Genomic DNA, 27,800 nt, shown 5'->3' with positions numbered 1-27,800 from the left:
AAAACAATTGAATAAGTTATTGGACAAAAAAATTTAAGGTATTGGTATTTGGTATTACTGATTCTCCACCACCCATCGTGGTTGACGATATGCTTATAAAATCTAATGGGCCAAAATCCTTTCAGATTACGAGTTCAACTTTTCTCGTGGGCTGATTTTATTTATTTATTTGGGCCCAACGATATCTATACTTCTATATTATTTTATTAAAATTGAGACACTTACAGTAATTAAATTTGGTATCATGATCTGTTTTAATAATTATATATATTAATAAAATGTTAAAAATTTAATATAAGTTATATGTAGTTTAGTGGATAAAATCATCGTTTCTTAAGGATTAGGTTTATAGGTTCAATTCTTAATGAGGTAATTATTTTTACTCTTTTATTTTTCGTTTTATTTTTTAATTTATATATCAAAATTAAAGTGTAGTACCTCATTATTTCCTATAATTATATTTTGATCCTCATTTAAATATAAATCAAATGAATTATAAAAAAATATTATATAATCAAGCAATGCATCCGTCGGTGCACTAGTGTTAATAATTAATAAACATCCCATAAGTTTTATATTTTGCAAAAGAAAAAAAAAATTTGTTCCCGGATTTTTTTTTCTTGCCCATGTTGAATTTTGAACGATATTATTACATAGTAATTGAAACAAAAAATGTGCTATATTATATTATATAAAATTTCCAGGTCATCATTGTAATCGTGTCTAAAATTTATTTCACTTCGTTAATATCAATATTCTTAGTTTTATTCCTTATTAAAAATCATAATTTAATCGATTTATTTAATAATCTAAATTTTTTTAAGAAAATAAAATTAAAAGACCCCAACCCTTCATTTAATCGAACTTGCCTCGGCTCCTTATAAATTTTTGTTGATATTTTGTTAAATTTCTTTATTACATATTAATGATTTATTATTATATTCCCGACAAACAAACAAACAAACGACGTAGGAGTCTTCACGAATTCCGTCGCTCCCCAAAAACCCTCTCGGCTCGCATTTGGTGGTGTGAAAGAGAGATACAAATGTCGGACAGTGCTCGGGGACGGTGGTAAAGCGAATTCAACACTCCAGAGATAAGGATCGATTAAAGAGTTTAATGTGGTTTGTTGATCTATTTTCCTTAATTTCTTTATCTTTGGTTTAGTTTGTGGATGTGTAACCATGGTTCTTCTGTTCACTGTTCAGCTATCAATTCTGCGCTCGAATCGCTTTCTTGTCTCCATTTGTTCTTTTTTATATTTGATATGGATTTGTTTGCATGAACAAATTGTTATAGGGCCGTGACCTAATTTCTTGTTTCATTTAATGGGAACTTAGCCATGTCTGTTGTTGGGGATTTTTCGTGGAAAGCATGGATCGAATTGCCTTTCCTGTTTTATCATGGATCTGATTTATTACATCCGTTTGGTTACTGGGAAGCTAAATATTGACATGAAGGTGATTTTATCTAATATCAGTGTGTTATATGTTTATTTCAGTTTGTGGTAAACATGAATTTGAAGTATGCTTAATTTGTCGAAAGCGTGATGAAGCTTCGCTTACATATATTATGCTTCCCATTTCCATTTCACCTTTTATCTTCCCCAAATCCATGATCATTTCACATAAAAGGCCATATCTTGTGTTCATCTGTCTGTCACCTAATATTTTCGGCTTATTTACATTTTATATTTATTTTCGCGTATATTTATGAATAGGGAGTTTTGGAGGAGGCATAAGAGGAAAGTGTGCATTACACTTGGAGTTTTTGGAAGTGGATATCTATTTTACAAACTCTATGATGCTAGGAGGGCTAGGCTTAATGATCTCGAGAAACAGTATGCAGTTGAAAGAGAGAATGATGAACTCATCAAAGCTCAGTTGAGAACTAGGATGCCTCTGAATCTTATTTTATTTGTTCTATTAAAGCAACTCAGTGCTCATATTCCTTTTTTTTTGTTTGATCAATAGAATTCAAGCCCATTTCGAGAGCGTTCAGGGAATATCTGATTCAACAACACTTCCCCATGTAATGGATCTATTAGATTGTAGATTAGCTGAGAACTTGGACCTTACACAGTTGACGAAGAGATTGATTCAAGGAAAGGGCCAGCCGAACACTTTATCTACGTCAGAAAAACTTGAATTATGGGATAAACTCAAAATTCTCAGTGTGTATCTACTGTGCTCTTTCATCTACTATGATACCAAAAAATTTAATGGTTTTGTTGGATTATCACTATTTTTTATTCAGTTGGCCGCTGTGCTTCCAGGTTTTACGAAGATGATACTGGCTCTTTGGTCAATGACTATGCTGAGCCTCTATATCAAAGTCCAAGTCAACATATTAGGGAGACATCTATATATCGACACTGCACGAGGTCTTGGAAGTTCTCACATACTTGTAAGCACAGTGCAGTACTGTGTATTTGTTTTATCTGATAGTCACAAATATCATTTTTGCTTGTATTTTATTATTTAGTTATATTTGATATTGCTTTAGTTCTATTCTAGGAGGATCCTGATCCAAATATATGATACTTAACAAATTTTAAAATAACCACAAGCTATTGATAATCCCTTATTATGGTTCTTGATTTGGCTTAAGAAAAGAAAATCACATTCTTCTTTCTCTATGGATGAGCTAACCATAATACTTCATGTACCGATGTACGTGTTGATAGTTTAAAATATAATTTTTTTACATGTAATTGGAAACTTGCTTGAGACGATAAACTTTAAGGTCGTGTAACTAATACTTACATAAACGCAGACTGCCTACTCTGTATATGAACTTGAATATTAGACTTTCTAGTTTACTACCTTAAATCTTGTTTGAATGGAGCACAGTTGCACTTAACATTTCCTTGATTCCTTCTTTATATGTTTGTTTGTATTTAGATCAAAGTTTAAATTGGATGTTTATTTGTTGTGACATCTAATGCTATTACCTTTAGTAAAGATGATCATTAGAATTGAACTCGTAACTTGTAGCGAACCCTGAGTAGGTGAAAATCCTTTGTTGAATTGAGCAGCATTGTTCCTCCTCTTTTTTGAATAACAAAATTTCCGCTTCACGGGCTTCTTGGTTTTATCCTCGACTAACCATGAATACTGTGTTTTATTACCCTAGTTTGTCCGTAGCAGTTTCCTTTTGGGATGACTTCTTTAGACCAGTAGAATACTTTTGGACTGGGAGAATTTGAGACAACTTTTGCCTGCATGATTCTATTTAACCAGTTAAATTTCTTGACCGCGAGCATCGTTGGTGCTTTTTGCTAAGTTTATTTTGTGACGATCTATGATTTAGAGAATCAAGCTTGCATGTGAAAATGCCCTATGAATAAATTCGTGTTTCTTAGTTTACTATGTATCTATAGGCTATTTCATTTCTGTGTTCAGGATGAAGCTGAGCTAATTGACAGAAATGACGAGCAGCAGTTTTTGGTCTGTGCTGATTACCTTTCAAATTACGGCCTTCTTGCCCTTATATCTTATACAGAGGCAGTGGCTTCTGAAGTCCTTAAAGGGTAGGCCCTTTCAGTTAAAGTAAAATCACCTTTTTTTATGTAGCTGATTGGAGGTAGCGAAGGAACTTCTTTTTAAAGTCTTTAGTGTTTTGATGTGTACATGTGCATATGACATGCTACTGAATATTCATTCTTATACCTGTATGAGATTGAGATGAAGTTAATTATGTTATATCCCAGTTTTGTAAATGGCGGTAGGCGGTGGCGGGCCGGTCGTATGATATTACCAAACACGGAGTGTTCTCTGCGGCTGCGGCGGCATTACGGTTTTATTAAAAATAAATGCCGCCTAGCCCGCCGCTTCTCATCTTCGGCCGCCGAAGGCAAAGGCAATGCGGTCGGCGGTTGCCTCCTGCCTAGGCAGCTGTTTCGAACGCCATTTAGAGCACTGTTATATCCCCATGGAAGCATGCTAGGGCCTTCACTTGCTTAAACCTCTGTGCTTTTCATACTTTGTCATGTAACTGTACTGTGTATTGTTTTAACCTGTTTATATTCTGACAACAAATTCAGGTTTTTATATTTTGGTCACGGGCCTCTGTATTCATGGTTTAAACTTTAAAGTTCTTAGTAACAAACTTGCGGAAATTTTTTAATAGTTACCCAATTAAACTTGAATTTTTTATTAAAAAATATTTTTTCGAAAATGTAGCCATCGTATTCAGTTTTTATTTGATTTTCAATAAAATGAACTAGTGAAAACACAATCGCTGTGGATTTCATCTGAAAATACACCCAAACTTTCCCCGAGTTTGATGAGCGATTTAAACTATTGGTTAGATTTGTCGATTTATACTGTGTATCAACTAGAGGGAAACTTATTTATCCTCTTTCCATCACATACTAATTTATCCTGTGTAAAATATAACTTATATCAGCTCAGCAGTATATTATTTGGTAAATGAACTAGTCAGATATGTTTTGCCTTGAAAAGGCACAATTGATGTGGTTAATATACAGTAGAGAGTTAGGAGCCTTACTTTGAAAGTTTTACATAAATTGAGGCAACTCAACCTGACAGTGATGATCACTATCTCACCAGGCTCGGGTCCTTAATATGCGCGCCAGTAGCTTTCCTAGAGCTTGTGGCTTGCCAACTTGATTAGTTGTGTGAAGGAGATGAAATCCATGAAATTACTATCTACTTTTTCTTGCACCGTGTTTGTAAAATTGTTTTTACTTGTTCCTGTTCCTTTGGTCGTTCCATATAATTCAGCTTTTGCAACCCCCAGTGATACACTTAGTTTTACATCTTGTTTAACTTCTCATGATCTTAAATTTTGCAGAGCACAATTGAAGGATTTCTTCAGTCTTTCGTCTCTCCACGAATTTATTATTCAGATACTTGACACTTTGTTGAGCAAGGGGAGCCCTCATCACTGGGTGAGTTATTTGATGCCTGATGATGCTGGAGCTTATAAACTTGTTGCATCCTCTAGCACAATTGGCTCCGATATTGCTCGTGCTACCAAATATGAATTACTCATGGCAGAGACACGTGCAGTTGTATCAAGGTATGGTTAGATGTTACCTATTCAAAACTTGTGATACCTTAGTAGAACAAGTTAATCTTGAAACGCGTAACGCTGCCTATTTTGTTATGATCTGTCTTTATACAGTGCTGAATTTGGAAATATTGTCGACATTTCGTTGCGAGCATTGGTGAGCATGATGTTGGAAGATCTAATTTCTGAGTTTGGAGGTAGCGATTTAGTTTCTGGGATGCCACTGGCCAAACTTCTTCCAAGAATTGCTCGGATGAGTGAGTTGCTTCTTCAAGAATCAAATAGGAATAAGTATATCCAACATATTCAAACCATACCAGAGGTAGAACTATTCTTCACCCTCTTGTACTCAAGCACGCCCACTTCATAGTGTAGAATCGTTGTGGTAGTATTGTAATCTCAAACATTCATAAAGAAGTTTCTGGTGATCTGCGAGATCTGGAGGAAGGCGAGACATAAGGTTGTGAAATGTTGTAATCTTTTTTTTTAGCTTTTAGTGTTTTTATTCCGTCGTTTATCCCTACATGATTTAGTGTTAGTTGGATGGATTAATAATTTTCAGAGATTCTTGGTGGGTTTTTCACCATGACAGAAGATAAGAGGCCTTCTTTGTGTGTATGCTTCCGGAGATTTGCAGACACCACGGCTCTGTCGTCATCATTTGTCTGTCTGCTACATTGGATCGCCTTTGTTTTTAGTGATCATCATGTACCAACTTTCGTTTAATATTATATTTGTGGATTGTAATTGTTGATGTGCGACTCAATTGAGATTAGCCGGTCGTGGCTTACGTATCATACGTGTAATTTGTAGAAACGAAGGGAAAGATTATTTTTAAAAAAAAAATAAAAAAAAAATGAAATGTATACGTTTTTTAAATTGAATTAGTAGAGAGAAAATGTGGTGTGAAGAAATACCAAAAATTAGTTGCTTAAAGGAATTTAATTTTTGATAATTGATTATTTGTGTGATTATTCATTTATTTTATTTTATATTAAATAAATATTTGTTCAATCTTCGTTAAATGATTATTATTAATAGTATCGATTACTAAATAGTTCAACCAGATTCATAGAACTTGAAAAGGCATTAGATGGCAGCTGATTCATCAATACTTAGGTACCCTTCAAGATGGTCGACATGGATTTCACAAGGCAATTAACAAATCGTAGCCGTGCATTTTTGTAGTGATGACAAGTCTTTTCTTCTTGCTGCATACAATGAATGATTTTCAAGCGCAATCGCTATGCGAATAAAGAACTCTCTTCGTATTCGAAATCGTCTTCAAAATATTAGATCTAGATACGCCGGATTTATGGAAAAATGATCATTGACGAGCCTCGCGTTTCTGACATCGCGATTTATTTGGGTGAACCTTCTTCTTCGTCACATCTCGTCATTACTTTAATATACTTCAAGTATTTGTCGGCTTGGTTGAAATATCAATAACATTAATTCTTCTTATGTATCATAACATTTGTCATCATCTTCGACTTGAACTTCGCTTTGGCTTGTGGAGCTAGGGCTAGAGCTAGTGCTGAAGTTGTTCAAATATTTGGACATTTTGGAGTAATAAAATTTAAGTCTATTTGTTTGTCAAATGGTATATCTTCTTATAATAAAGAATTATAGAACACAAAATCTCTATATATACTGTTATTCTTATGCAACGACTAGTTTTCAACGATTACATGATTGAAAATTATAATATATTATATTAACTAAAGAAATAATTACGTTAACTGAAAATTACACTAACCGAAATTGAAAGAAGATGCCCATATCAATGTTTAATTTCTACCAAACACCTAGAAGTAATGACAGGAAATTTGAGAGAAAATGACTACACATCATTTACCAAGGGACCAGGGCGATATCAAAGTATTGTTGGGGGAATGGTGCCAAAATTTATTAACCTAAAAAGACTAAAAAGTGTCAGTTACCCATTAGCTAAGTACCAGATCTTTCGGGCAAAAGTAATTTTTTTTATTTTATTTTTTAATGGAGATTTACCCTTTTATGATTTGCATCAAACTGTTTGAGTGTAAAATCACCAATTATATAAATATTTACTCTTTTGAGGGAGATAGCAAAATAGGATAGGAGGTGGAAAAGACTAAAACTTGGGCTTAAAAAGTAGCAAGAAAATGGTTGCATCTGAAAGTAGAGTAGCCATAATATTAGAAACCTATCGTTGAAAATCTGCTCTTAGTGTTTGCCAAGCAACATTAAATTGTCATTGGGAGTAACGTTTTTGTTTTCCAATAATATTTAAAACTATACCAAAAATATACAGAGTCTCTATACACTTAACGTGAGAGACTTCGATTAAATAATTTTTTTTTTACACAGTTTTAGAGAATTGATGCTAATTGAAAATACAATGAAATAACAATATCCTAAAATTCTGAAAATTTAATATGCTTCCGCTCTGGTCTCGAATAAATATGTTTGTTTGTTTATTTGTTTTTTCACACATATATATGAATATTCTTATTGGTAAAAGTCATCAATACAAACAAATTTCAGATATCTCTCACAAAATACGACCCGTGAGACCGTCTCACACAAATTTTTAAGCTTAAAACTTATATGATAAATAAATAAATATGTTTTTACATTTAATATCTCTTCATATGAAAAAATAAAAAATAAAATAATTCTGATAGTTTGTGACTGGTCGACATATAAAAAGAACTTTATATATATTTTACAGAAGATATCTGATAATTTTGAATATAAATATATATATTTATTTATATATTTTACAGAAAATATCTGATAATTTTGAAATGCAGAGGCATCAACGCACATTAAAAAAAAAAAAAAAACTCGTCAAAAAGACGAAGGAAACAAATAATAATAAAGGTAAGTCGTATTGTGAATGGGCCATGTCTTAAATTGTCAAATTTCCTCCTTTTCACGGTAATACTATTATAAAGTATAATTTGAGAGACATTTTATCAAATTTCTCCTATATACAGTTATAATATAAAAGTATAATTTGGTTCTTCAAATAAAAAAATAAATAAAATATAGATTGATAGATATTTTAGATATGAAAATGAGTTCTCATTCATTACAAAATCTAAAAAGAAAATTACAATATGAACTGAAAATTAACACCAGATATATATCATGAATAATTAATTTCCCACGAATCCCACCCAAGCTAATTTTGAGTAAATTAATAATATAATTCGGCCTCTTCCCATCTGTTACATTACGGCAAGAGTATTTTCCATTGTGATCCCTGTAAAAATAAGAACAAAACTCCAAGAGAAACAATAAATAAAGTAAATAATATACCTCCAAACTGGGTTAAACAAAGCTCATTTGTCAGCATCGATGACTTCCCCAGCAACCAAAAATAGTAAAGTAAACCTAGAGGTGGATTCACAAATTTACAGGAGTCTGAGTTTCCATGCAGATACAGTTGGAGATAAGATAAAATTTCACGCGGATAATCTTGAAAAAAGAAGCTTTAACATTGAATATATCGAGATCACCGGTAACAATAGATAAATCTGTTATCTCGTAGAGCAAGACTTGAACAAAAATCCAAGAAAGTAAACTAAAAAAATAACAGAAGATCAATGGTTGACTAAATATTGTGTGTATATGTCAGTGTGTTTAAGCAAGGCAAAAGTGTAGAGCTCCCTTCAATCCAAAGAAGGTGTAAATATTGGGTTGAATTCAAGCTCCTGGTATATGGAAACCACAAATCCATCCAATTAAAACCCTAACATGGATAGGGCTGAGGGATCCATAGATCAGCAGCTTAATCTTCCCAATAATATCCTCTTTTGGACTTCAAGGAGCTCCACGCTTTTACACTAATAATCTTGAAAGAAATATGGACATGGAAACGCACAGATGGAAAAAAATCCTGTTACTAAATATTTTCAAGAATATGGAACCCAAGTATGAATTATTGTTGAAGAAATCAAGGGTCGAAGCTAGAAATTAATCGCCCGTATGAACAAGAAATCAACTCGCTGATTTGGCGTGAATACAGAGAAGATCTTCTTCCAGATCTAAGCCATGGAAATGAAAGCAAGAGATAGTAGGAAGAAAAAATATTATACGGCTGAATCTAAAGAACTCTACGTGACCTGAGATATACACTTCTGCAGACGAAAGAAAGAAATCTGACCAACCTCTACTGCCCCTGTTTAACAGTTTATAGACAGCGCATAGGCCGTAAACCCTAGGAGAGAACGATAAATATTTAATCTAATAAACACTATTTGAAAAAAAAATGGGTGGAGTTGCTTACAACAATCTTAATTTTTTCAATAAACGAATGGGTCGATCATTGTCTTGACAAAGTGTTCATCCGAGCTTGAAATGTGAACCACGTCTCATGTTTCATATTGTTCGATAAGGTGTCACAAATAACATGTGAGTCGTTTGACGTCGTACCTGAAAATTTTAATGTATGAGTCAAATTTTAAAAAAAATGTTTTATTTTTTTATTTTTTGATTAAAGAGCTAGAACTTTCAAATATATAGACTCAAGGGCTTTTATTTTCAAGAAAAACAGTTTCATTTATCTTTATTCATGAGACTCAGTCAATTCTACTCATATTTACAATAAAAATAATAATTTTGATATATATATATATAAATTATCGAGACCCAAAGATAATATATATATCACAAAATTGACCAATGAAACCATCCAACAACAGTTTTTGTGTATACTTAATTATAAATTCAAATAATGTTTTCGTTACATTGTTTACCAAATACACCTAAAGAAATTATATATATATATATATATATATATATATATACATATAAAGAGAGTTTTTATTCAAAAATTATCTTGCATAGATAGATATGGTTAACATAGCTACATTTACAACAAGAGAAGGGACATTTTAAATTTTTTTTTTGTTTTTTTGTTTTTTTGTTTTGAGGGAATTCAATGTTACGTTTGACTGCAGGGAATAGTTGTGAATAATAAATACTGCATTATTACAAAATACTGTATATATATGTACTTTCTTTGAATGACCTCTCCAACTCTATCATTGAATCCAGTTCATTTGCTGGGTAAACAGGGAGGGATTACCTCGTTTCTGGGAAACGAAACGTTGCTCTTAGGACCGCTAAGAATGAATATTTTATCATTACATATCTTGTTTATATTGATTGAGTATATCTCACGGATATTTATACGTAAAATGAATCAACTCTATCGATATTCATAATAAAAAGTAATACTCTGTTCACACTAAAAAGTAATACTATTAGCATAAAAAGTAATATTTTTTCATGGATAACTCAAATAAGAGATTCATCTCACAAAATACGAACCACGAGATCGTCTCACACAAGTTTTTGTCATATTCTTTTACCTATCTTTCCTTCGTGTAAAAATATCTTGTAAGATAATATCATATATATATTTTGGATTAATTTTTTTTATATTTATAATAAAAAAAATACTATTTTTAGTATGCAAAATAATTTTTTAAATGAGTTAGTCAAATAGGAGATATGTCTCATGAAATTGATCCGTGAGACCTTCTCATATGAGTTTTTATATGTATTTTGACTCTCTTTCTTGTTATCCTTGTTTCTTCGATATTGTTTATCAACCACTACTGTAGAACTATATGAAAGTCATACTCTACATATTTAATGGTTAGTATAAAACACAATCACTTGTTATTTATTTTTCCTACCAATAAGTATACTATTCACCATCGTTTTATACTCATTACGTTTATATGTTTTTATCTCCATCAACTTCCAAATTAAATATACAATCTAGACTTATGATTATATTTCACTAAAATATTAATCAAACACGAAGTTTATTGAAAGTGAGAAGATGTTGAATTAAAACCTATTAATAATTCTTTGATAGGTGTTCAAAAAAATTTGAGAAAAGATTACAAATGAGGACGAAATCATCTGCTATGTTTGGTGTTTCAAATCGTGCTATATTTTTATCAAACAAGTCTCATTTATACAAATTATTAAAAATTAAATGCACTAAAGAACGTTAATGAACAAAATACAAACAAATTGTGTATTTTTATTGTTTTTGGGAGGAAAATTAATTTTGGAAAGACATACCAAATGTGGTGTAGGGTTTTCAAATATCATATTATATAAGTCGAAAAGTATATATATATATATATAAACGCAAAAACACTACAATGGGTTTGCTTAACAAAGTTGGGCTCCATTGTTCACATTTTATTGGATCAGATTTTTCAGGCTGGGCCGAGATGAATTAAAGCAGTTTTATTTAGGGTTGCATAAAATATTGATTATATTATATTTAAAAGTTAAACAAATTATATTTAAAAAAAAGTTTAAACAAAAAACACTATAAATAATACAAAATATAAAACACTATAAATAATACAAATCTATACTATTTAAATAATTGTTTTAATCAATTATCAATAAAAAAATACTTTAATATATTTTTTAAAAAAATCAATTTATTTTTTTTTTAAAAAAGAGCTCGTCTAAGCGGAGAACGTCAGTATTTAGTTATTTACATATATAAATATATATAAATAAATAATCCTCGTCCTGTGGCCATCGGAAGTCGGAGGTGGCTGCGGACAAATGAAGCTCGTTTGTCCTAAACAATCTTGGCTAGAATAATGAGTTTACAGAATTGTGGTATTAAGGTTAAATTTTCAAGACTCGTCCAAATTTTGGTGTAATTGGGCCAGAAGCGTCACCTGAAACGAGAGATTCAGAGGAGAAATGGCAGAAGTGGAGCAGTTAATTAGCAAGAAAGTTGCCGATCGTTACCTGAAGCGGGAGGTCCTCGGCGAAGGTACATACGGTGTCGTTTTCAAAGCCATCGATACCAAGGTAAGGAGTCTATTATCCTATGTGCTATCCTCCTTTTTCTTTTTTCTTTTTTTCTTTTTAAAGTTGTGCACAGTGCTCTAGGGTTTTAGCTATATTTTGGGTCTTCTCGGAGTGCCTTGTTTTGAATGCTTGATTATAATGTTGGTTGGGAGAAGTAATTTCGATTCGTTACTTCAGAAGTACTTTCTACTGATATTGGATAGATCAGCTCAAATGTGACGCAGCAAATTGATTCAAGTTTTTGGCTTTGTGCAGACAGGGCAGACAGTCGCTATTAAGAAGATTCGACTGGGGAAGCAGAAGGAGGGGGTGAATTTTACCGCATTGAGAGAAATTAAATTGCTCAAGGAGCTTAAGGATGAAAATATTATCGAGTTAATTGACACCTTCCCCCATAAGGGGAACTTGCATCTCGTGTTTGAGTTCATGGAGACAGATTTAGAGGCCGTTATCCGGGATAGGAATATAGTTCTTTCCCCAGCTGATATAAAGTCATACATTCAGATGACCTTGAAGGGACTTGCGTTTTGCCATAGGAAATGGGTCCTGCATAGGTGCATTGATGTTCCATGCATTTGTTCGGATTCTTCAACTTGCTCAGGATTTTTGAGCCTTTTCTATTAATTTGAGCAGGGACATGAAACCCAACAACTTGCTTATAGGATCCCGTGGACAGCTTAAACTTGCTGATTTTGGTCTAGCTCGTTTATTTGGGAGCCCTGATCGGAGATTCACTCACCAGGTATGCCCAAGTCTGACTACTCCATCCTGAGATAGGAAGTTGAAGGCCATCACGTTTTAGATTAACTGAAAGTGGCATGTGCAGAAATCCATGTGTCTTAAGTTTGTTCTTAAACTAGTATCTTTTAAATCAACCATTTACAGAAGCCTTTAAATTCTGTGCAATCATAGGTTTTTGCTAGATGGTACAGAGCACCTGAGCTGTTGTTTGGTGCTAAACAATATGGTCCAGGGGTAGATGTATGGGCTGCAGCTTGTATTTTTGCTGAACTACTCTTACGTCGACCATTTCTGCAGGTGACTCTTGCTACCCTTGTGGTTATATATCAACTAACCTGTTGACAGCGATTACTGCTTTACTTTCTTGGTGACTATTGTTATGAATGTGAGTTTTGAGTGTTGTTGATCGCCCTTGTTATGTGAGGCTGTTAAAACAATTTGAAATCATTGATACCTATGAATTCACAAACGAGGTAGATATGTAGATCTATATCGGTTATTGTGTTTGAGTGTTTGAAAGCTTTGATTTTGTATGTTTATAGCTTGTGGGCAATTAATCATAATCATCAATGGAGATCTTTTGTGAAAGCGATGTTGCAGTTTAGTGTTACTGATGCGACCACCTGTGCTTGATATCATCTACTGTTAACAAAAGCTGCTCACCTCCTTTATTCTTTTAAGCTAACTATGATTTATTTGCTGGGAAACATTCTCATGCTCATAGTTTGCAAAGATGCTGTCCCTTTGGACTTTTTACTTGTTTTAGTGGTTAAATTATGGGTCAAAATGAGTTAATGTAGGGAAATAGTGATATTGATCAACTGGGAAAGATTTTTGCCGCTTTTGGAACACCAAAGCCATCTCAGTGGCAAGATATGGTATATCTTCCTGATTACGTGGAATATCAATTTGTTCCTGGCCAACCGTTGCGTACATTATTTCCCATGGCTAGTGATGACACCTTGGATCTTTTATCTAAGATGTTTACATACGATCCAAAATCAAGGATTTCAGCACAACATGCGCTGGAGCATCGGTATGTAATTAAAGTTTTTCATGGTTACCTTGCAGCCATTGGACTGATTTTCTGTTCTATAGGTATTTTTCTTCCATTCCTCCACCTACAGAACCTGCTTTGCTCCCAAGGCCTCCACCAAAGAGGGAGTCAGTCAATCCTAAGGTTTCAGACTTCAATGCCCAGGAGGGTCCAACTGTATTGTCTCCTCCAAGAAAAGTTAGAAGAGTGATGCCTCATCGTGAGGGATTTGATCTAAATGCTCACCACGTGGATAAAATGGATGTTCATGGTAATGAGATAAGACCGACAGATGGAGAGAGGAGCAGACAGGCTCCAACATCGCTAGATTTCTCAGTTTTTGGAATGAGGCCACTTAATAGACCAACTATTAACATGTATGTATTATCCTGTTCACATCCAGTAACCTTGGATTTCTGAATATGCCAGCTAACACTTGTGAACAGTTGACCTTAATTTATCTGTTGAATAAACTAGCATGGTAGAATTGTTAGCTAATTCTCATCCTTCTGCTGCTTCTTAAGGAGAAATATTCTTAACTAGAGAAAAAATTTCTCATTGACACCCCTTTATGTTTATTTTTTATTTGGAGGGAGATTATTGGAATTATCTAACCTGCAGTTAGAATATGCCGTTTGCCATGTGGTTTTGTATGTAATGAAATGGTGGCTAGGGCCTGAGTTACATCAGGCTAAAATGTCAGCGAGAAGACTGAATCAATATCTTGGTTTTTCTGGAGGATGCACCCCTATAAAGAAATTACAAAAATTATTGTCGGGAATGGATTCTTCTTAAATTTACAGTTGATCAGTGGCCTTTCGACTTTCTATGGTTGATTAAAAGCGCTCTTATATCCTATAACTTAGAGAAATATAATTTTATATTGAAAAAACTCCAGCTGTCAAAAGTTTTTGCGTGTGAGTTTTTTGGTCCCCTTTTCATTTTCATTATGGTTCGTAATCAGAATCTCTCATGGTACTACTTTTCTACGTTCTGAACCCCTTTGCCATTTGGGGGTCTTATTTCAGCGCTGACAGATCACATCTGAAGATGAAACTTGATCTTGAATTTCAATTACCTGGAGAAGAATAATTTATGGACAAATATCTGGCTTTTTAAGTTTTTGTGGACAAATCAATCCTGTCTGCTACCAGAGGTTTGTGCTGGATCTCTAACACAAATTTTCTTTTAGCTTCATTTCATATTTTGATTATCTGTTTCATTGTTAAATTGTTCGTTCTTCTTTGTCTATTACCAGTAATGTCTATCAGAGCAACAAAACTTAAGATGTGAAGAATGAAGTCGTTATTTGATTCAGAATTATTACAATTGTATTTGGCGTCTCTCATGAACTCAGAATGTGCACAGTAGAGCAGCAAGAGCTATATTTGATCATTTATACATGATTTGAAACTTGAATTTTGGTATTGAATATAAAAAGTCAAGTACACATGTATTTGAGATGTAAAAAGAGATCCAATATTGTTTGAGGCAACGTTTTCATTATTGTTTTTTAAGATGAAGCTTCCTATGCTTTAGTTGAGGGGATTTTATCCGCAGAAACTTGCATCAAGATTTGACATTGTATCCATTTAGTTTCAAGAATGTTGTGTTAACTGGCCTTTTGATGTACTCTGGATTGACATTTTTATCTGGAATAAGTTTTGGTAAATTTTGAGTATGGATTGTAATGTGGCCGTTTTGGTGTTGATTAATATAATGTTATTTTACCAGTTTTAAATGAGCAAATGTTCAAGTTCCCAAATTTTGTTAATTTGATCTTTCACTCTATTCTGGATTCCATTAAGCAAGTCGCAAACCATATCTTCATGACATATCCACGGGAACGGTCGACTCGTGGACTCTCTCTTCGGCCTTCTTTGCCTGAACAAGACAGTAATTCCGAGATGGATAATAATTTTTTAGTCGATATCAGGTAAAGGCAAAGATAAAATTTAGACTATATTTTGCTAAAATTAGTTTTAAAAATTTATTTATCTTTTTTAAATATATTTTGAATGTTTACAAGAGCTTTTAAAAGTCTCTTCAATTTTGTCGACAGAACTGGAAATTATGGATTTATGCACAGAAGAACAAAATTAAAATTTAATGTTTCTACTAACTTCTATTTAATCAAAGATTCAAAAATAAAAACTACTTTGACTCTTTCTTAAGGAAAAATTTTACTTTAAAATCCTCTGTTGAATAAATCAAATTAATCTCTTCTTATAGATAAAATAGATAGAAACATAATATAAGATATGTGTGGAAAATAATATATAAATATTTTCAGTGCACATTGAACATGTTCAACAAGACTTTTTTTAGTTTGTGGATGAGTAGGTCTCTTGTGAGACGGTCTCACGAATATTTATCTGTGAAACGGTCAACCATACCAATATTCATAATAAAAAGTAATACTCTTAACATAAAAAATAATAATTTTTCATCGATGACTCAAATAAGAGATCCATCTCACAAAATACGACTCATGAGATCGTCTCACACAAATTTTTGTTTTTGTGGATTGTTATAATTAGATCAAAATTTCATTCAAAATTAAGATCTTATTTTCTACAAGTCATCGCCACATTGAATGCAGTAATCATTGAGACCAAGATCATCGTGTCCATTAGGTGCAGATTCCATTAATTTATAATAGTTTTAACAACTCCTTGAATTTCTTTCATATATTATGGCCCATTAACCAATTCTAATAAATTGCACAATTAGGGGTCAATTACACAACACAAAAATTGTTATCAAACGATTTTACGGATTAATTTTATGAGATATGTATTTTTTTTGAATCATACATAAAAAATATTAGTTTTTATTATAAATATAAACAATATTAACTCGTCTTATTAATAAAAATATGTGAGATTATCATTAAACAAATTATTTTGAACATTACACCCGCAAGTGTTAACAAAAAAACAAATGTAATCGTTGCATGATAATGTAAGCTGATGGACCGAATATAGAGTATATATTTACTCTAAATCATTTAAAATTTTTGATCGAACTTGGTGAATAAATCCACTTGAAAACCTACTTCCGACGTGTATAGTTTTTGGTGAAACGACGAGCATTCGGTCGTACATAAATACTAATAATAAATTAAACAAAAATGTTATCTAAAAATAACTCAACGCCGATATATGACCGACTAATTCATGTCATTCCCGCACCAGCAAATACTTGATTATTCCCCTACTTATTTCTCCATCTTTCTATCAACCGACAGGAGGTGGTTAAATTCATTATTAAGAGATTTCATAATGTCGACAAAAATTATATAATTTAAAAATTAAGATGCAATTGCACAAGAAAGAGTCACACATTTTAATTCCCCCCCCCCCCACACACACACACACACACACACACACACACATATATATATATATATATATATATATATATATATATATATATATATACACTGTCTCACCAGCTACCATTTTTGACCCATCTATTTAGACTTTCTAATCATAATTGTCACGATAAATCTTCGAAATCTTTAATTTCACGCTTTTTTCAATACCATTAGTTGAATTACTCCTTTCAAATGAGTAAACTATTAAATTAAATAATATCATTCGGTACCGCCACTCGCATGAGTATTATTTAAAAAAAAAGAAAAAAGGAAAATGAAAAAGAAAGCAATATGATGAATTTCATCGCACTAATATAGCTAATTATTAGTTGTTGGGTCTTATAAGCGCTGGCGCTGATTGCTCTCGTTGATTTTACACACACATATGTATGGAAAATTGAGTTTTTGGTATTTAATGTTTTTCTTTTTGCGATTTTGATTATTATTGAATTTCAATCTTATTATATATCTTTTCAATTTTTTTACAATTTTACTTATTTTTCATCTGAAGCGTTATGTTACACTATACACATCAGTGTCACATTGGTGACACATCAGCTACACATAAAAAAAGCCTACAATCGCCAAGAAAAAAAAATAGTGGAATAAAACTAAAATTTAACAACTTAGAAAATCAAAATCGAAAAAAAAAAAATTGCATCTTTCCATGTATACATCATGTGTAAATTGATGTTTAGTTTAAATATTTTTAGATAAGAATCAAATATTTGATTTTTAATTTCTTTAATAATTATAAGCTTTGATACAACACAATTAAAGATCGATGTTCAATCTATAGTTAAAAGTAAAAAAAATTAACATGATTATTAAATATTGTGATTTGCAAAAATATTTGTCACGTCAACTGAAACATAACATTTGAACTGTAATCGCATAGTTTAATTGATTTAAATTATAATCTATTATTAAAAGCTACAAGTTTTCATACATTATTCCACCAACAAACTGTGAGATTAGTTATAAATTATTAGATCACATTCTCTTCATGACGAATCAGTGTAGCATGAAATTTATTCAATAAATGATAATGCATACAGCTTCTGGCCAGCCTTGTTCGTGTTCTTCTGACTTTTTGAGTGTCACTTTATTCTTCATGCTCGAACGTGGAAGTGTGCATTAGCAACTCCGATCCATGCATGTTCGAGCAAAAATGTATGATCCAATATTATCAAAAAGTTTTAGCCAACATGAACGCAAGAGACTTGGGTTTTCTGCGCTAATTTTGTGCTTGGTTTTCGCATTGAGCATTTGTTCAACTTTCAAGAATCGCATGCATCCCTTGCCAATGAGTTAGTCTTCTATACTTCCCTGCATTGTCGTGTCGTTGAATTAGCTTAATTGCTATTCGTGAAAAGTTTTGTCATAAATTTTAGAAAAAGTATAGGTTTCGACCATTCAAATATGTTTATATTAAATCATCACTTTTTTCTCCATCTTTTCTCTGGGCCAACCCTTGTTTAACCTCAAATTTTGGCCCCTCATCCATATTTTTACATTGTTTTCTGGTTTTCACGCTTAACCTCTCTCGTTACTTTGACATTAATCTTGATTTTACGAACTGTTGCAGTTGGTGATGGTGTTGACTTGGATGTGTCCGTAAATGCTGCAGAAGACTTTATTTTAATAGATATTGAAAAGGGTAAATCCTCCAAGCCAATAGGTAAGATTTACCTATATTTACACGACAATTTTTTTCATCTGATTGGAAGTCATTTTATAATTTTTGACCTTTATTACTACAGTTAACAATGATTCAAATTCCCGGACATCCATCGGGACTAACGAAAATATAGTCCAAATCATGAACACAAGCGCCATTATCTCCCAACAAACAGGTATGTACTGAAAATGCATTATTTAGTTTTCAATCACTTGGCATACGGGGGAAAAATACTCTCTTGGTTTATTAATTAATTTTGCCTATTTTGAGTTTTGATTCACTTACTTTAGCTGTTTGATCCGACAAACGGGTACGTATGTACTGAAAATGCATTCTCTAGTTTTCAATCACTTGGAATACTTAAAAAAAACGATATGGCTTGAAATAATAAATATTCAACTCTCCATATTTCTATTTCAAATTATATATATATATATATATATATATATAATTTAAGTTTAGTTACATGAAACACATTTTGTCATGTATTATGTGATTTACATTTACGTCATCTATGGGCTCTTGATTTTGCAGAGAAAGAAACAAAGAAAGTGGAACCTATATGCAGAGTACAAGAGACGATGGCAGATTATTGTGAGATGGAAGGGGACATTAGAATTCAACCCAATTCCACCACAATATATTTGGTAACACCTCCTTCAAACACACCAAATACAACAAATTCTTGGACTATGCAACCTTATCCCAGAAAAGGCGTTCCATATGTAAAACATTGGACTGTAAAATGGGTATCAGACGAAGATGTAAACGTCCCGAAATGTACACAAAACCACACCCTTCCTGCCATGCTTTTCTCGTTAGGGGGTTTCTCTGGAAACTATTTTCACGACTTTGCGGATCTGATAACTCCGTTATACTCAACCTCCTACCGTTTCAAGAGGGACGTTCAGTTTTCTCGCCAGCGATTACAAGTCATTTTGGGTGGCAAAGTTCCAAGGATTGCTTGAAAAACTAACTGTGCATGAAATAGTCGCTATTGACAAAGAAAAACAAGTGCATTGCTATGATAAACTTGTCGCCGGTCTCATATATAACCAAGAGCTTAGAATAAAACCGGTTCTCGGGAAGTCAAATGAGCCCTCAATGGGAAATTTCAGGCGACTCCTACGAAAAACGTTCTCCCTGGAAAGGAAAAGCGCGATCAGATTAAATGCTAGAGACGGGACAAGACCTCGTTTAATGGTCATAACGAGGAAAAGAACTCGAATCTTAACAAACGAAGGTGAAATCACAGGTGTGGCACGAAAGCTCGGATATGAGGTGGTCTTAGCAGAGGCAACCTCGGCTAGTAACATGTCAAGATTTGCGCAAGTTGTAAATTCCTGTGATGTACTGGTGGGGATCCATGGGGCGGGGCTAACTAACATGGTTTTCCTGCCGGATAACGCAGTGTTGATTCAAATAGTTCCCTTAGGGGGTATCGACAGATTCGCAAAGCTCGATTTCGAAAACCCTTCTGGTGATATGAATATTAAGTATTTGAATTACAAGATAAGAGAGAATGAGAGCTCTTTGAGCGAAAAATATGGAAAGGATCATCCAGTTTTGAGGGATCCTTTGTCTTTCCATAGAAACGGATGGGAAGGGCTTAAAACCATTTACTTGGATAATCAGAATGTTACTATTGATGTACACAGATTTAAAGACACACTAGCTAAGGCTTTAAAGCTTTTGCGTCATTAAGTTCATATTTATATTTATTATTTTTTAAATATTTCTATTCTCGTCTCAAGTTCGGTTTCACCATTTAAGTTTCTACAAACTTTACCATTTTTCTTCAATAGGTCAAAATATTCGATGTGGGAGAGATACATTTTGTTAGTGAGTGTATTTACAAACATGAGACCTATCCGCCTGCATTGCATATATCCCCCTTTCCCAGCTAAAAAGCAGTCTTGATCGAGCCATCGAGGGCCGAGGGGTGATAAAATCCCCAACAGTCATGTACCACGACAGTAAAATGTGTAACAATGATCATACATGATCAATGATATACGGGTGGAACAGAATACGGGTAGAAGAGTTCATATAATAGTTCAAATATTTCTTAATCTAGTTCACATAGTCAGTGCTCCAGATAATAGGATAAATATACGACGATACGGTGAAACAGAATACGAGTAGAAGAGTTCATTATATACGGGTGGAACAGAATACGGGTAGAAGGGTTCTGACCTTCAAGAGGTACACAACACATAATCGACCCGACTGCAGTGGATAATTATCTCGTCACACAGGAGGTCATGTCTGCTTCGGAATGAACTATCTAAAGCCGCTCACTTCAAGGACATCACACCACAATACCAGTGAAAATAATTAGCATGTAAACTAATGTACAGGTCAAATTCTAATAACTCCATGATGCCAAATCAACATTTCTATCTATAAAACCTTATTTTGTCTCAAAAAATAACCCTCAAAACAAATATACAGTCTCCGAACACACTAACTAGTGCACCAAAAAGTGGAGTGTTACATTGGTTGTCATGCAAGTACTCCTGACTCCCTTTGCTGGACAGATTTGGTTTTCAATCATCGAAGCTATCTAATGAGTGATCGGTTCCAAAATAATTAAAATAAAATTTCGTCCCTATCCTTGACCACTGCCTAACATGGACCACCCCTGTTTTGTCCCCCTAACGATGTTCAACTTTTATGCACCCAATCATATTAGATTTAAATCTACACCTTGCAGATACATGCAAGATGGAACTTTAAGGAAGAATTCAACAAAAAATAAAGTATGTCGTTATTATGAAAAAAGATAACTAAAAGAATCATGTTATTCAACCATGTGGAGGATTACATTATATCTGCACTCTGCAACATGCTTGACTGCAAAATGACTTGAATGTCATATTTCTTAGATAAGGCAATAACAAATTAACTAAATATACATCCAAAACATTGGCAAATCCAATCTGATGAAGAAATTTTCACTATCCTCTATGCAGTAAAACTTCAAACCCTATACACTTATTGTTTGAACTACTAATTTTAGAGAACTATCAACATCATTCTTCTACTGTACTTGCAGGGAGTTATATCTCCAAAGACCTGGTTTATTCAGAAAGAAGGTCCAGTTTTTGTTGCAAGTTTCCAGCCAGCTCAAACAGTTTTGGTCGCTGGCATGGCATTTGTAATTCTTGGCGACCAATTATACTCTGGATATGTCAAGACATTGAAGGAAAAAGATAGAATGTCTACAATCACCAAAATAACTTGGAATACTTCCCCAAAACTCAAATGAATTTTCCTAACTGCAGGGTCATTGGAGCTGTCCTCATTATGATTGGCCTCAATATAGTCTTATGGGATAAAGCAGCAGCAGAGACAAATATTAAAATCCAACATAATGATGAAACATTGACAAAACATCTGCTACAGAGTAACAACAGAGGCCAAGAGTGCCCTGGTGAAGCTGATATTCCATAACATTCTTCAGTCATCAACACATGGTGATTTGCTAAAAAACTACAAGGTCAATTTCACGGAACACAAATTCAACTGTTCTCAGACAACCTTAGCATCAAATATCTTAACATGTGTATCTTTACTGGAATGTTTGAACTGTTCGGCGATTTAGAAACATTACACGTTTCCAGGAGCCTTTAATCCGTAAAAAAGGTCATAACAATGAAAATGAGCTGCATAATTACGAACTTCAAATGAAATGAATGCTGCCGTTATATGAACCATCATCCACGTCTGGCTTAGAATTTTCGATTCTAAAACTTGCCATAGTTTGGGTCGAGAACAAGAATGAGGAATTTATCTGTTTGTCCAGTTAATTTATATAAAGAAACTTTGTTGAGGATGTGTGGTCATCACAAGGGCAAAAAATGCTTGTGCTTTTAAGATAAGCTGTTAACCTGTAAAACTTCATAGAGACTACATGTGTTGTTGGTTAAGCCATAACAATTCCGAATAACAAAAAGATACCAATCACTGTGAAAAGAAAGGGACAGTTCTAATTCAAAACAACCAAAAATACACTAAACCGAATAACAAGCACACATAAATGTAACAATAGTATCATAAAAACAGTTTTCTAGATGACCAAAATATTTTTGAGGCACCGATCAACTCTACCTCACAGTAACTATGTCATCAATCTTCAAGATCATACGAACACACTCTGCGGCCAATGAAATTGCACTTGTGCTCACCAAGAGAGGCTGCACCACATTCTCCTCCAAAATGTTAGTGATCTGCCCCTTCCTCACATTGATACCTGCATTTATCTCTCCCTGTGCGTGCCTATTCCTTAGCTCAGTCACAATAGCAATCGGGTTTAACCCTGCATTCTCAGCCAAAGTGTAAGGAATAACCTCGAGAGCTTCAGCGAAAGCTTTCACACAGTACCCTTCCATTCCATGTAGCACCTTCGCCCATGCACCCAATTGCCTTGATAGCTCAATCTCAGGAGCTCCACCTCCGGCAATCAAAAACTTTTTGTTCACCAAACACCTCACAACACACAGAGCATCATGCAAACTTCTCTCGGCCTCATCAAGCACCAATTGATTTGATCCACGGACCAGAACACTTGTAGTCCTCCCCATTTCCTTAATCCCTGTAATCTTCACTAGCTTCCCGCCATCTCCCAATGATACCTCCTCCACCAAATCAGCAAACCCCAACTTCTCTGTACGAAAATGCTCAATGTTGGAAATAGGCAAGCAATTCAGTGTCTTGGTAATAAACTCTATCTCATCCCTCTCCACATCCTTAATAACCAAAATCTTTGCCTTTGCCAAGTAATGCAACGACAAGTCTGTAACAGCATCCCTCAAAATACTCTTCTGAATCAACAATACGTTACATCCGGTGGCTTTAATTTTCTTTATCATGCTTAAAATATAGTTTCTCTCCTCCTTCAAAATCCGATCCATTTGTGTGTAGTCAGACACCACAATGCTCTGCTCAATATCAGTTTTGGGGGGAGAAATCTGAAACTGTATCACCCCAATCTTTGCATTCTCCACCCTCGTCAATCCACCGGCAGCGTGACTAACCTTCTTATCGAAAACCAACCCTTTCACCAACTCAGTGTCATCAACGGTGCCCCCGAGTTTCTTCACAATCTTTATATCTCTCAGATCAACCAGATCCGGCTTCTCAGGGTCCACCACAAAAAGCACGGCATCAACAGCTAGAGGGGCTAAAAGTGTGGAATACTGTGAAACCACCTTTGAATTTAACGATGTGGAGGCCGATTTAACCAAGGAATCACGATCAGTTAGCTCAATAGGCACAGCCATTGCAGACAAAATCTCGACAGCCTTAATCGAAGCCTTATTTAGGGCGTCGGATATGACAGTTGGGTGAATGCCGGACGTGAGAAGGGAAAGTGACGATTTGAGTAGAGAACCAGCGATAACAACGACGGTAGTGGTTCCATCACCAGCGACAACATCCTGAGACTTGGACAGCTCGACGAGAAACTTTGCAGCAGGTTGGAGGACCTCCATCTTGTTGAGGATGGTGGCGCCATCATTGGTGATGATGACTTCGCCGGTGGAAGTGGAAATCATCTTATCCATGCCCTTGGGACCGAGACTGGTGCGAACGGCGTTAGCGACGGACTGAGCCGCCGCGATGTTGGCCATGCGGATGTCATCTTTCCGCTTGTTGTCTACGAATGTCTCCGTCTTCGGCTTCGATACCACGGGTGCCGCCATCTTTGGTTGGATCCGAAATACGAACAGTGCAGTGTAAAACCCTAGAGAGAGAGAGAAATTTTTAGAACGTTTACACGAATTAATCGAGTGGACAATTGAGCCCGTTTGGTATAAAAAACTACAATTAAAAATGTGTGTTTTTTTAATTTTTAATTTGTTTGAGTGGGCTTCTAATGCTTAAAAAAATACTTATTTAAGTTGAAATTAGAGCTTTTTTAAAAGCCCTATTTTAGAGCTTTTTTCACTAGCTTTTTTAATAACCTTAAAAAAAACATCTATCAGTAGCCTCCTCTCAATCTTTTCTCCATTCTTCTACAAGACACAATTTTTTTTTTTTCCGTCGAGGTTTTTGTTCGTTCATTTTTTTCTGCTTTCTTTTTGCTACAGAATCTACACTCCCTATTCATTTACGTCTGTATTACGTATTGTGAATTAGATAATTATGTTACAATTTGGTCAATGATCCGATAAATCCAGGAAGTCAGGAAGGGGAAAGTATTTGCTTATTCCATTTTTTGCAACTACGTATATAATATTCATCAATTCTTGTGTACTACGTATATAATATTATATTAATTAAAATATGTTATATACCATAATATTACTGTAATATTATTTAATCCTTGTTTGTATTACTTTTTCATTTATGATATTGTGAATTAGATAATCTATTGTTTTTTTATGTTTTATTTTTTGAATATAGAATGTATTCGAAGTTAGCTTCTAAACGACGATTATCAAATCCAAGTCAATTACATAGATATACGATTGAGACTGTTGAACCTGGATTTGTTGCTGATGGGAATAATAAGGCGGATTGGACTGATCAGAATACCGAAATATTCTTAAAAATTTGTGAGGAAGAAATTGAATCCGGCAATAAGCCTACCAAACATTTAAACAAAACGGGGTACACAAATTTAGTTTCAAAATTTCATGAGAGAACGGGACTTTCTTTGAATAAAAAACAATTCAAAAATAAATGAGATTCTATGAGAAAATATTTTGCACTGTGGGCACAACTTATTGGAAATAATGAGACTGGCCTTGGTTGGGATCATAACAAGATGACCGTGCAAGCTGATAATAGTTGGTGGGAGGATAAGATTAAGGTACATAATTTATATACTACATTTTAAATTTTTAATCAATTATTTTTATTTATTTTTTGTTACGTTGCAAATTACATGAAAATCCCGAGTATGCAAAGTTTAGATTGAGGGGACCCAAGAATTTAGATTTATTGGAAAATATATTTAAAGGTTCCATAGCAACTGGCTATGCTGCAATAGCACCATCAGAGGATCAACCAATTCATAATAATTTCAACGATGATACAAATGATTGAGATGTTCAGTTAGATGGAGAGTTTCAAAGTGATGTTTATATTAATGTTGAAAGCCAAGAATTTATGAAAAACTCAACAATGGGAGCTGACTAACTCTATGCAGCAAAGGAAGAGAAAAAGAAGGGAGAGTGGGGAAAAAAGAGGTCCCATTGCCACTAGGTTAGCCGATCAACTTGATCGTGTCCTTCAAGAATTTGAGACTCAAAATTCTATACACGAAACACCAAAAGATGATCCATGTAGCATTGAAAATTGTCTGGAGGTTCTTCGTAGTTTGCCTGGTATGGTGGTTGGGGCAGTGAGCAATTCTTCATAGTTACTAGAGTTTTGGGTAAAAATCATAATAGGCAAACATTTATCGGATTGAAGGACTCGGAACTGCAGCTTGGTTGGGCAAAGACATTCACTAAAGATGATTTGAAGCGTTATTGACATGAGTTATGTTTTTAGGAAAAATACTTGAATAATGCACTTGTTTTTTTCTTTTATTGATTGATGAGTCAACTTTACTAAGTAGTATGTTTAAATTTTTAATGCAATAATCTAAAACTTTCAATGTTTATTTTTTTATATATATTTATCTTTATTAATATATTTTCACAGGATGTCTGCGAGTTCAGGCTCCACTATATCAGATAACTCTGATGCATCAAGTGATTCCGACATTTCTGTTGATTGTATTAGAAATACACATGTCTCTAAGAAAAGAATGGTTTTGTTATCCTTGTGTGGTGTTACGAATTATGTTTTGAAATATATTGTTAAAGAAAAATGCAGGACATCGTGGTTATCAGGTTCTCAATGGGTGGCAGAGATATTGAATGATAATGAGACATGATGCTTTGAAATGTTTAGAATGAGGAAAACATGTTTTTTATAAACTATGTGACGATCTACTCCAAAAGTATAGCTTACAGCCAACAAAAGGAGTTGATATCTATGAAAAGGTGGGATTATTTTTGTACATGATGGGTCAACCTGCTTCAGTTAGAAATGTTCAAGAGCGTTTTCAACACTCGGGGGAAACTGTTTCAAGACAGTTTCACAGCGTTTTAGAGTCCATATGGAAGTTGTCGAGAGATATCATCAAACCTATCGATCTTAATTTTACAGATGTCCCTGAATATATTAAGAATGACAAAAGATATTGGCCTTATTTTAAAGATTGTATAGGGGCTATTGATGGCACACATATATGCATTCATGTTCCGCCTAGCAAGCAAATAGATTTCATTGGAAGAAAAGGGTATACTTCAACAAATGTTATGGCTGTATGCGACTTCGACATGTGCTTTACTTTTGTATGCGCTGGTTGGAGCCAACACAAGAAACTATTACAAGGTCTATGATCCACTCATGGCCCAAGAAAATATTACAAGAGCCAACACAAGAAAATATTACGGAAATGAAAGAATTGAGAGATGACATAAGAAATTCACTGCCAATACAAGGTCGACATTGAACTATTAGTTTTTATTTAAATAAATTAAAGTAGAATGTTGTGGGGCCCTTAGCTCCTAATCGTTATTACAATGCACTTTGATTAGGGTTAACTAATTACAGCGGAAAACGAGTTTAAAATTTCTTTACAATGAGCCCAAAAATATCTCTTTTATAATTTGAATACTGAAAATAGTATTTAATCTCAAATCATAAAACACGCCCACACGTAATCAAAGCCAATCACATACAAACAACTCATATCCTCGGGACATGCCCCGGTATATAGATACATATATATATATATATATACATATATACTGGGAACAAAATATAAACCTCAACTCAAACTGTGACTCCGTCCAGAAGCACCCTCTCCGGTCTCCTGATATCCTGGAGTACCTGCCATTGTCCACACACAAAGACAACAACAGCCCCCCTTGGGGGTGAGCAAAGCTCCGTATGGAACAACCATCATATATACCACAAGTATCTAAACAATGATATATGGTATGCAATGCATGTATGTCGTTGAGGTATCAGGTCAAATGCCCATCCACTGAGCACATGTTAGAATCAAT

General features: G+C 34.0%; 4 protein-coding genes across 5 annotated transcripts; 3 read left to right on the top strand and 1 right to left on the bottom strand.

The window, feature by feature from the left end:
* Window positions 1–940: 940 nt before the first annotated feature.
* LOC142542371 (peroxisome biogenesis protein 3-2-like) lies at window positions 941–5,831 on the top strand. 2 transcript variants are annotated; one of them, XM_075648975.1, is made up of 8 exons: window positions 941–1,124; window positions 1,721–1,882; window positions 1,974–2,173; window positions 2,276–2,406; window positions 3,405–3,532; window positions 4,819–5,046; window positions 5,152–5,359; window positions 5,600–5,831. In XM_075648975.1, exons 1-8 carry the CDS (start codon window positions 1,120–1,122, stop codon window positions 5,624–5,626), a joined length of 1,089 nt encoding a protein of 362 aa, XP_075505090.1. In that variant the 5' UTR covers window positions 941–1,119; the 3' UTR covers window positions 5,627–5,831. The 2 variants fall into 2 exon arrangements, with proteins under 2 accessions (XP_075505090.1, XP_075505089.1); XM_075648974.1 differs by having other exon boundaries at window positions 5,152–5,831.
* A 5,748-nt stretch (window positions 5,832–11,579) lies between these two features.
* LOC142542361 (cyclin-dependent kinase D-1-like) lies at window positions 11,580–15,257 on the top strand. Its single transcript, XM_075648961.1, has 8 exons — window positions 11,580–11,889; window positions 12,145–12,443; window positions 12,523–12,631; window positions 12,802–12,927; window positions 13,431–13,666; window positions 13,729–14,043; window positions 14,695–14,822; window positions 14,925–15,257. Exons 1-7 carry the CDS (start codon window positions 11,779–11,781, stop codon window positions 14,756–14,758), a joined length of 1,260 nt encoding a protein of 419 aa, XP_075505076.1. The 5' UTR covers window positions 11,580–11,778; the 3' UTR covers window positions 14,759–14,822; window positions 14,925–15,257.
* Window positions 15,258–18,038: 2,781 nt separating this feature from the next.
* Window positions 18,039–20,460, top strand: LOC142541407 (alpha-1,3-arabinosyltransferase XAT2-like). The gene is given in 5 exon segments (XM_075647941.1): window positions 18,039–18,355; window positions 18,634–18,726; window positions 18,809–18,901; window positions 19,261–19,637; window positions 19,639–20,460. Coding segments are annotated over 5 exon segments (1,512 nt in total). The 5' UTR covers window positions 18,039–18,198; the 3' UTR covers window positions 20,431–20,460.
* Window positions 20,461–22,607: 2,147 nt separating this feature from the next.
* Window positions 22,608–24,521, bottom strand: LOC142542360 (T-complex protein 1 subunit delta). Its single transcript, XM_075648960.1, has one exon. The coding sequence runs from the start codon at window positions 24,429–24,431 to the stop codon at window positions 22,836–22,838; it is 1,596 nt and encodes a 531-aa protein (XP_075505075.1). The 5' UTR covers window positions 24,432–24,521; the 3' UTR covers window positions 22,608–22,835.
* Between the last annotated feature and the right edge of the window lie 3,279 nt (window positions 24,522–27,800).

Source organism: Primulina tabacum, chromosome 4 (genome assembly GCF_025594145.1).
Source record: "Primulina tabacum isolate GXHZ01 chromosome 4, ASM2559414v2, whole genome shotgun sequence".
In the NCBI taxonomy this organism is placed as follows: Eukaryota; Viridiplantae; Streptophyta; class Magnoliopsida; order Lamiales; family Gesneriaceae; genus Primulina; species Primulina tabacum.
Note: the sequence above shows the minus strand (reverse complement) of the source record. Positions and strands in the feature narration are given on the sequence as shown.

Excerpts from the sequence above, each read along its gene's own strand:
- LOC142542371 (XM_075648974.1), top strand. Across the intron at positions 2,174-2,275 it reads GGATAAACTCAAAATTCTCA|GTTTTACGAAGATGATACTG; the intron begins GTGTGTATCTAC and ends CTGTGCTTCCAG. Across the intron at positions 2,407-3,404 it reads TTGGAAGTTCTCACATACTT|GATGAAGCTGAGCTAATTGA; the intron begins GTAAGCACAGTG and ends TTCTGTGTTCAG.
- LOC142542361 (XM_075648961.1), top strand. The coding sequence starts at position 11,779 with ATGGCAGAAGTGGAGCAGTTAATTAGCAAGAAAGTTGCCGATCGTTAC. Across the intron at positions 12,444-12,522 it reads AGGAAATGGGTCCTGCATAG|GGACATGAAACCCAACAACT; the intron begins GTGCATTGATGT and ends TAATTTGAGCAG. Across the intron at positions 13,667-13,728 it reads CAACATGCGCTGGAGCATCG|GTATTTTTCTTCCATTCCTC; the intron begins GTATGTAATTAA and ends TCTGTTCTATAG.
- LOC142542360 (XM_075648960.1), bottom strand. The coding sequence starts at position 24,431 with ATGGCGGCACCCGTGGTATCGAAGCCGAAGACGGAGACATTCGTAGAC.